The 10,323-nt window shown below is 47.0% G+C and overlaps 2 protein-coding genes across 3 annotated transcripts; one reads left to right on the top strand and one right to left on the bottom strand.

Annotated features, from left to right (window-relative positions):
- Positions 1-374: 374 nt before the first annotated feature.
- Positions 375-3,068, bottom strand: MRPS2 (mitochondrial ribosomal protein S2). Of its 2 annotated transcripts, none has more exons than XM_073640754.1 (4): positions 2,923-3,068; positions 2,049-2,174; positions 1,838-1,967; positions 375-995 (listed from the first exon to the last, which is right to left on the bottom strand). In XM_073640754.1, the coding sequence occupies exons 1-4, from the start codon at positions 2,957-2,959 to the stop codon at positions 452-454; spliced, it is 837 nt and encodes a 278-aa protein (XP_073496855.1). In that variant the 5' UTR covers positions 2,960-3,068; the 3' UTR covers positions 375-451. The 2 variants fall into 2 exon arrangements, with proteins under 2 accessions (XP_073496855.1, XP_073496854.1); XM_073640753.1 differs by lacking the exon at positions 2,923-3,068 and adding an exon at positions 2,762-2,893.
- Positions 3,069-3,578: 510 nt separating this feature from the next.
- Positions 3,579-7,944, top strand: PIERCE1 (piercer of microtubule wall 1). The gene is made up of 3 exons (XM_073640755.1): positions 3,579-4,249; positions 5,626-5,704; positions 6,265-7,944. Exons 1-3 carry the CDS (start codon positions 3,990-3,992, stop codon positions 6,451-6,453), a joined length of 528 nt encoding a protein of 175 aa, XP_073496856.1. The 5' UTR covers positions 3,579-3,989; the 3' UTR covers positions 6,454-7,944.
- Positions 7,945-10,323: the final 2,379 nt, after the last annotated feature.

Raw genomic sequence — 10,323 nt, 5'->3', positions numbered from 1 at the left:
CATGAACAAGAATATACTGTAACTGCTACAACACTGCCCCCCCCTCCATGTACAAGAATATAACTGCTACAACACTGCCCCCCCTCCATGTACAAGAATATAACTGCTACAACACTGCCCCCCCTCCATGTACAAGAATATAACTGCTACAACACTGCCCCCCCCTCCATGTACAAGAATATAACTGCTACAACACTGCCCCCCCCTCCATGTACAAGAATATAACTGCTACAACGCAGCCCCCCCCTGCATGTACAAGAATATAACTGCTACAACACTGCCCCCTATGTACAAGAATATATAAAGTATAGCACTGCCTGTTAAATTAAAGTTTGGTGATCATGTGACTACAGGAAGAGACCAGATAACAGAAGAACCTTATATTTATATTATTTATAATGAACAGTCTACAAAGATGAACATTTCTGGGGCTCGGGCCCCTCAGGTTGGGTTACGAGTCCTCAATCTTATGTCTCAGTCCGTACAGAATCTCCATCTGCTTCCTCTTGGCTTTGGCTCGGGTGATGGTCATTTTAAAGAGCTGGCAGTACAGCTCCATGGCAGAGGGGCTGTCGTCGTTTCCAGGGACGGGGTAGCTGATCAGGCTGGGGTTGCAGTTGGTGTCCACAATTCCCACTGTTGGGATGTTCATTTTGGCAGCATCCCGGATGGCAACGTGCTGCTCAAACACTGTAGTGAGAGTCCCCAGGAAGACGATGACATCTGGAAGGCGGACGCCGAGGCTGTACTGGATGTGCGCATTGGTAAGCAGGCCGCCCCTCCAGAACCGGGTGTGGGCATACTCACCGCACTCCTCCGCTAACGTCTCTACCCTGTGACCAAACTGACGATTGCGACAAATAAACAAGATGATTCCGTTGCGGTAAGCGACGTGGGCGGTGAAATTCAGTGCCAACTGCAGGTGCTCCAGCGTCTGGTTCAGATCGATGATGTCTTGATCCAATCGACAGCCAAAAATGTACGACTCCATCAGCCTAGAGCAAGGGGAAACAGCCGCAGAAATGAGAAATGCCCCAAAGCCTGCATCCATTGCCAACATCAGGATCTGAAGGGCTTAGTACAGATCTGCAACGTTTTGGTATATCCGGTGCCTCAAGGCCTCATAATTTATTAACGCTGCTTGCTGTCACTGAATAGAACGACTGAAAGCTGAAAACAACCTTCCTGATGATGTTCATCTGACAGGTGTGGAGCTCACTGCAGCGTAATGGGAGCTGGTTTAGTAACCAGACAAACAGCTGTGCGAGTAGGACTGGAAGTTTTCCACTGAACGGTTTTAGTGTCCTATGAATACATACTTCCCCTTTAAGAAAGGATCAGAAAGGCTGGGGCAACATGGCGACTTTGGCCACAACACAGGCGACGTGTCCAAAAACCGCTCTGTGCCGCTGCTATGTCGCAGTGTAATGTGGGTAAATGGGATCGCACCGCGCGCTCTATGGGAGCACAAGCAACAGTTCACAAGAATTCCAACTCGCTCGCTGGATGTAATGTCATCGCATTCACTTGCATTAAGCAGCAGCACAGAGCGCTCTGCGGCAGCACCAGCCGGTGTCACTGCCAAAGTCGCCGTCTAGCCCCAGTGTTACACTCCAGAGATTTTATTTTCATGATAACGTTATATTTGTAACCAAGCTTAAAAGGGTTAAATAATATAGGGAAAACATGGTGACTCAACAGTGCCACACCTGCTGCAGCTTGTGTGTAGTATTGCAAGTTTTGGAAGAAACCTGATTTTTTTTTCTAATCACAGGACAACTCGCTCCCTTCCCTGCTTAGGACTCCATGTATCATCCTTCATTGGACGGTGACGCACCTGTGCCGACATCCTTTCTTGTGCCCCAGGTGAACGCGAGCATCAAAAAGCGTCTGAAGCGACAGCAATTCCTTCACATTAAAGAAATCTGGGTGCTTCAGGGGCTCGGAGACCAGCCAGTCCGTAAAATCTAGAAAAGAAAAGCAAATGAAAGGGTTAACGACTAATTAGTACAACTTCATACGTCATCAGGGAATTTCTAGTCACTGACCCTTCACATTGGTCTCGGCTGCGGGGGATGGGATACTTCCGAATGTTCTGCTGCCTGGACTGACGGACGAGAGGAGCTGCGGTGACGCGGCTGCTGGGAGGACGAGGCCGGAAAACCTCGGGGCCGCTGAAAGACAAAATGGCATCAGGTGCAGGTTCAGGGGCTGCACAAGAAACAGGCGCACAGGTTAAAGGACATCTGGACTCCATACCAAATCTAATCTTCAAAAGGAGAATCTAGTCCACTCTTTGGTCTAAGGCCACGGCTCCACTATCAGTATTTGGTCAGTATTCGGTCAGTATTTTTTCTCAGGAGTGGGAACCAAAACCAGGTGAGGAACAATCAGAGAAAAGGTATAATAGAAACAAGTGCATCAATTCTGCATCTATCACCCACTCCTGGTTTTGTCTCCCACTCCTGAGAAATAATACTGATAGTGGGGCCGTGGCCTAATGGGGATAATGGCCCCTCGAGTTTGGAATTATTTGGGGTCCCAAGGTCCATCATAAGTCATCCCGCTCGTCCCCGTTCCGGTCCCGTCTGTATCCCCCCATCCTGCTGGTCCCCGTTTGCACCACCCGTTTTGCTGGTCTCTGTGCGCTCCGTTTGCATCCCATCCCCGTCCTGAAGGTTCCGATTGCCTATCCCCCATCCTGCCGGTCCCTGTGCGCATACGCCCCGGTCATGCCGCTCCCACGTCTTGTTGCGCATACTCTGCTGTCCTGCCGGTCCCCGTGCGCGCACACCACAGTAATGACGGTCCCTGTGCGCGCACACCACGGTCCTCCCTATACAATGTACATTATTGCAGCGCCAGAGACGGAACATTACAAGGCGACACCGTCCCAGTAGTGTCCAGCAGCAGTGACCTCACCAGTCCGGAGGAGCGCGGCCAGAGCAGGGGAGGCCATGCTGTCTGCGCCGGGGGAAGGTCACACTGCGCCGACACTTCCTCCCCGGGCGCCTCCTCTTCCAGCACTGACTGCTCCGTAGCGCCACCTGGTGGAGGTGCTGGGACGTGCCGTGTTGTGCTCAGCTCTGGGAGACTGCAGCCACCTCCTCACACGGATCTTGTTGCACTCAGCTTTCCCCAAGCTCTTAATGGCAGAATTATGCAAATTACTTCTTCTTGGAGGAAAGCACATTTGCATTATTTTTCCCATGGGGCTTTGCGTCTCAGGCTTCCTGGATCCATCCTTCCAGTGCTTCATCCACCGCTCCGACATTCCTATTAGTGGTCACCCAGCTTGTCCAGGATCAGATACAACCATGAAGCAGCGAACGTGTAAGGTAGAGGGGTTGTCTGCTGCCACAAACACGGTCATAGAGATGACAAATGACATTAAAAAAAATCAGGTCTGCCAGAAATCCATATCTTTAGTGATTTCCTTCCCATGAATCCAGCAAAATCGTGGTCAGCCAGGCGCTGGATGGCTTATAGGGCCAGGAGGGGTTATACCCGCTCGCCCCGATCCTGCGGGTCGCCCCGCTCCTCCCTCCAGCACTAGACCTCACCTGGGGTGTGACACGTGTCATTCCCAATCTCACTGCTGGAGGAGCGGGCACCCGCAGGACCAGGGGGCATGCGCCTGTGATAGGGGGAGGACAGGCGCTTTTTTTTTAACCCTTTCTGCCCTATTTTGGTGTCTGTAGAGACGTCAGAACATAACAAATGTTTATCGCAGCAGTTTCAATTGGAATAATTTCATTGGGATCAAATCGAATTAACCGTCTGATCTGAACGAGACCGCCCCCCAAACGTGACGTCATTGGCATTAACCAGAAGTGAATGGCGCTGGACGAGCCCTTTATGCGCCTCTAAGAACAAGCTCCATGCAAGTGTGTATAGAGAACTGCTGCGGATCAGGCATGGCCGGACACACCAGGGGGCGCTGCAGGCACTGGGCCTCATGGGTCTGTGCAGCCACCATCACATGATCCATGGTAGCCACGCCCTCCATTGTATTCCTGGACGATGATACTTTGTTGCCTTCTGGAGGTTTCCTAGCAACAATCTCCATGGCGCTGGAGCCTAAACATCAGGATCGTGTGATCTCTGTGCGGCTGCAGTTGGAGGACACAATGCCTGACCCCGCAGAATCCCAAGCACCCACAAGCCCAAAAACCAGCGACTACTATCGGGTGCAGCCCGACCTGCCTGCCAGGTTTAATCATCCGGACACATGGAGAGGAGGATACAGGTAAAAGGATGGGCGTGGGGACCAGGATATGTCCTTTCTCCATGTTTAGCCCTGCTGCATGTTTGACCTAACATAAACAACCCTAACAAATTAATAGGGAGTCCCCCCAAGCTACTACATACCTGGCTTATATAGGCGAAAAAAACAGCTCCTAAAACACTGACTAGATCCCAATATCCCCCCATTACGGAACTAATAGCACAAATGAAGCATTATATGGAGGTAGAACAACAAGATGCCCTATGTAATAAAGAGAAGCAAGCAGGCAAATACCTTCTAAAATGGAAACAGTTTATTATAAATTGCTGCACAATAGAGGACAAAAGAAAAATGGTAGAACCCCTTATATCTACAGCTTGGTATATACTAGAAGATCTCAAAAATAACTTAGGTCCACTTCGCTTAACTTAAAATGAAGAAGAGAATGGTGAGGAGAACAATCAATGGGCCAGGACTTCTGGCATAGATATAAATGCATTAATTATCCATGATGGCTTCAATGAGATATAAGACATTCTGTCAACTAATTCATTTTGTTGTTTGTTAGATCTGTTATACCAATTAAATATGTGAATAGAGTTGTTATAGACCCAGTCTGTGTACGGGCACTCTTACCTGTCTATGTACCAGATCTGATGTGTTATATATTTGTGTCATGGAAAATCAAATAATAATGATATTGGAAAAAAAAAAGGGATGGGCGCAGCGAATAAACTATGAGGACAAATACAAGTCCTGAAGTTGTGACTTACAGACAAGGTGAAGAAGTCATGCACTTAGCCAAAGGTGACAGGATAGGGGATAACTGGCTGATTGCTGAGGGTCCGACCGCTAAGGTCCAAACCACGGGGGCTCTGGACCTCCAACAATGGGATGCAGCAAGTGCAGCGCTCGACTATCTCTGCCCCGTCCTCAGGATTGCTGGTCCCAGTGATCAGCAAGTTATCCCCTGGAATTGCGGCCACATTAATGATCAGCTAGCTGTCCCAGAAACAGACCGAGCAGCCAGACAGGAGGGTACGATTGGTATCATGAACCCTCTTATTACAGCTGCAGAGGAGAATCGATTCCCATGGGTGCAGATACATAATGAATGCTGGCTCAGAACATACCACCATTGTAACACCCTGCTGTAATGTCTTTTGTGGTGAACCTCTATGTAGGAAAATCAGCCGGGCTTTCCTATAGTTCTATACCACCGCATCCAGAGGTCAAAAAGACACTTTTTCTTTTTTTTTTTTGCATGAAGCCCTGCAGGGTTGACTGTAGTCTGCACAGAGCCGGGCAGGGCATGATAGGACAGACGTTCCTAGCAGACATGTATTCCACACTTTTAGTTGGGTGAAGATCACTTAAGTTTTCCTAATTTTTTTCAGATCAAAACCGGGGAATCCGCTGTACAGAACAACAAACCAGACATATGGGAATAAACCGCCGACCGTCCACGAGATGCCGGTGAGACACTGCAATCCGCTGCCGTCTGATCTGTCACATAGCCAGAGAGAGAGGCTAATGAAAAGGGGTCTTAGGACACAGCCCCTCTATCAGTATTTGGTCAGTATTCGGTCAGTATTTTTTCTCAGGAGTGGGAGCCAAAACCAGGTGAGGAACAATCAGAGAAAAGGTATAATAGAAACAAGTCCCCAATTCTGCATTTATCACCCACTCCTGGTTTTGGCTCCCACTCCTGAGAAAAAATACTGATCAAATACTGATAGTGGGGCCGTGGCCTTAAACTGAGACCCTCCCTCTATGATACCATATTGTCTAATATGGGTATTAATGGGATGACATTTTTCCACCTATTGTGCCCTAATAATGCATCAGCCCCACCTGTGACAGACAGGGCATCATGGGAGATGTAGTCTTGCAACAGCCGGAGAGTTGTAGGTTGAGGGACCTTGTTCTATGATTTTGGGCTCTTTTCTGGGGGATGCCCATCCTCCACTCTGCTACTTTGGATTCCTAAGCAATGACTGATTCTATGTTACTAATAGCATTTTGTCTATTTCCAGACCACATTTAATGGAGTATCAGATAAGTTTTCAGAAGCCGCAACCAAGTGTGGAATGTTCCGGAACTATGGATTTAACACGTACATTGAGAAGAGCTTCGTGACTGGTACGGACAATCTCATCACCGCCCACGACCGGCTGAACTTCCACAGGAGCTATAACATGAGTGGCCCTTCCTACAGCGCCTGATCAGCAGCTACAGATAAACCTGGGACTGTATGAACTGCCCGCTGGATAACTACTCCCAACATCTACACCGGCATTCATGTCTGGAAATAAAATAACCAAAAAAACTTCTCTCATCCATAAAACTTAATAAAAAGTATAAATCCAAAAATGAAACATTCTATATTCCTAGAGCATTTTGGTGCCTTCCCGCTGCCACATATTCTCTGTGGTCAGCTGCTAATATCAAGGAAAGTGAAGTGTTATATAGATGGCACCAGAGATCCGCTACAGACTGAGTCTTCACTGGCAGATAGAGTGAGTGGTCATGATCGGGGGGCATCACAGTTAATATTTACCTTTTCCAGGGTCATAGTGCACATCATGCAATGGATGTTTGACCCTACTGTACATAATGGGGAGCAGAGGATAGCAGCCAGCAAGGAGAATGCAGGAAATAATGGGGAGAAAAATATAGCCAGGAGAAGGGATAGGTGAGAGCAGAATATAGTGAGGAGCAAGAGAGAGCAATCAGCAATAATGGGTAGAAAAAGAGAGTGATCAAGAATAGTGGGGAACAAAACCGAACAGTCAGGGATAGTGGAGAGCAAAAGAGAATGATCAGCAATAGTGGAGAGCGAGAGAGAGAAATCAGGGATAGTAGGGAGCAATCAGCAATAGTGGGGAGCAAAAGAGAGTGATCAGGGTTAGCAGGGAGCAATCAGCTATAGTGGGGAGCAAAAGAGAGCGATCCGTAATAGTGGTGAACAAAAGAAAGCAATCAGTGATATTGGGAAGTAAGAGACAGAGATCAGCGATATTTGGGAACAAAACAGCAATCAGCGATAGTGGGGAGCAATGGGAACAAAACAGCAATCAGCGATAGTGGGGAGCAAAAGAGTGATCAGGGAGAGTGGGGAGCAAAAGAGAGTGATCAGGGATAGTGGGGAGCAAAAGAGTGATCAGCAATTGTGGAGAGCAAACAAGAACGATCAGGAATAGTGGGGAGCAAGAGAGAGTGATCAGTAATAGTGGGGAGTAAAAGAGCGATCACCAATAGTGGGGAGCAAAAGAGAGCGAACATTAATAGCAGTGAACAAAAGAAAGCAATCGGCTATAGTGGTGAGCAAAATAGAATGATAAGCAATAGAGGGGAGCAAGAGAGAGCGATCAGCGATAGTGGGGAGCAGGATATAGAGGGGAGCCGGATGTAGCAGGGGATACATCGTTGTTCTTTTTTGCTGGTTTCTGCACATTTTGCCATTATTCCGGCAGGGTGTGATGGGAGCTACATTTGCTGTGTACATTGCTATAGAATATGTCGGCTCTTTGTAAAGAATTGTAATAACTAGTAAGCTGAATGAAAACTTTACAAACATTTTATTCTGAACTGGAAATATAACACAATGGAGATGTCCTTAAAGACTTCGTCGTACAATTCTACGTATGGTTCTCTGGGTGCAGTGAGCACTCGTCTGGAGGATCATCCATGGCCCCCAATACCCTCAGCAATAACATTCAAAAATTCGTCACTTAAAGGGGTTGTCCACCTTTGGGGACTATTTGTTTTCTTACTTAAATGCATGTAATTGTGGCTAAAAATCATTTTTGTAATTTGGTTTAATTAAAAATGTTGCCGTTTGCCTTCTATAGCCGCTGTATTACGCTGTTTGTTGATCGCACCAGAATCAGGTAACAGGGTCAGCTACATGATCTTTATTTATTAGATGTGTTGGGGACATGATTAGTGGCACTGACTATTAGCCAGGTATGTAGGTTCTCCTCCGCACAGACTGCACAGCTCTCCGGTCCATACAGTGGCTGCCGGTGGAGGAGCAGTGACCAGACCTGTCCGTCAGTCTCCTCCAACAGAAAGGCAGCTTTCTCATGTGAGGTTTTCAGTTGGACGAGGCTGATGGACCAGTCTGGTCACTGCTCCTCCACCAGCAGCCACAGCAGGGACCGGAGAGCTGTGCAGTCTGTGCGGAGGAGAACCTACATACCTGGCTAGTAGTCAGTGCCACTAATCATGTCCCCAACACATCTGATAAAGATAATGTGGCAGACCCCGTCACTTCATTCTGCAGCCAGCAATAGACAGTGTAATACCACGGCTGCAGGAGGCAAAAGGGGTAAAATGTTTAATGGTATTCAAATGCAAAAATTATTTTTAGACCCAATTTCATGCATTTAAGTAAGAAAACAATTGTCTCCAAAGGTGGGCAAGCCCTTTAAGGAATGACACTTAGTCCAACCATTAAAGGGACTCTGTCAGCACAGAATGACTGTTCAAACCAAGTCCAGGCGCTCAGTGCATCATGGCGCAGCTAAACAGTTAAGCACACCTTCTCCCCTGCTTGTTTTCCAAGTATCTCCACTCCCCTCCCTCTTCTTTGATTGACCGCTCTGGCTTCATAAAGTCAGATAAGTTCGGAAATAGATGGAAAAAAGGAAGGTGTACTTAATTGTTTGGCCGCGCTATGGAGAACCAATTGCCTGGACTTGAACCGTCGTTCTGTGCTGTCAGAGTCCCTTTAAACCCGTGTCACACATCCGGTATTCACAATCCAAGTACACAATGTCCCAAAATGAACAGCCTCAGAGGTGTAAAAGAGGCTGTTGAATTCGGGTCAGGAAAGCTGCGGCCGGACCGGACATTGTGCACTTGGACATGTGACACCGGCCTCAATAGGACAATACAGAAAAAAGTGGAAGTAACAAACAAACAAGAGCTCCCTCAAATTCACACTGGCGTCTGTCTCGGGGGCCCCTCATCCTCAGCAGCTGTGGCCCCATCTATCATACTGGTGTGACCTGACACAATAACAATTAATGAGGAACATAAAAAGAACTAACAAAGCAGCCAATCAGCAGACCCCATGGGACGTCCTCCCGTCTGACTGGTTGGTTTGACATCTTACAATGATACAATGTAACAATAATCTTCTAATACACAATGTATCACAGCATACCTCTTTATATGGCTGTGGGGGTCTGCGCTCAGCACAGCGCCCCCTGGAGGTCTGCACATCATTTAACCATATATTGGGGGAAATGCTTAAATGGTCATTCCTCACACTGCGTTATTAGTGGAACTGCTCCCTATTACTGTGGGAGGGACCAAACAATTACACAGAGGAGCGGCGGAGACTGTGAATGACCGGCTCCCGGGGAAGGCAGAGAATGCCGCGGTGCCGCACATCCCCCACTAATCAGCAGCAGAAATTCCCTATAAGAAAAGAGAGAAAATGAGGGAAAGTCAAAGCAGAAAAACCTTAAAACAATCCTGGTATCACTACACTTGCATCCTCTTTCACTACTGCTGCCTGTTATCAGCCATTTCAGGAAGCGGAGAGGTGACTGTAGGACAGGTGAGTGCAATCTATTACTCCGTTACTAGCCATTACTGGGAAGAAAGGGGGGAGAGGTGTACTCATCTATCCAACAGTTGTGTCTCTAGTAATGGCTGATAACAGAGAGTAATAGATTGTAGGTCTTTTTTTATTTATAGAAGAATACAAAACATGACACAACAATAATACATTACAGGACACAAAACATAAGAACAAAACTGCAGAACAAGACGACAAAAACCCGACACAAATCACAGAAAATAGAAGCAAAATAAATCAAATGGAAAGGGGAGAAGATTTGACCTACTGAGAAAGAACAAAATCACCATCACCACAGGAATATATACAGTACAGACCAAAAGTTTGGACACACCTTCTCATTTAAAGATTTTCTGTATTTTCATGACTATGAAAATTGTACATTCACACTGAAGGCATCAAAACTATGAATTAACACATGTGGAATTATATACTTAACAAAAAAGTGTGAAACAACTGAAAATATGTCTTATATTCTAGGTTCTTCAAAGTAGCCACCTTT

Source organism: Phyllobates terribilis, unplaced genomic scaffold (assembly GCF_046119375.1).
Source record: "Phyllobates terribilis strain yellow unplaced genomic scaffold, ASM4611937v1 Scaffold_7__3_contigs__length_470593459, whole genome shotgun sequence".
In the NCBI taxonomy this organism is placed as follows: domain Eukaryota; kingdom Metazoa; phylum Chordata; class Amphibia; order Anura; family Dendrobatidae; genus Phyllobates; species Phyllobates terribilis.
Note: the sequence above shows the minus strand (reverse complement) of the source record. Positions and strands in the feature narration are given on the sequence as shown.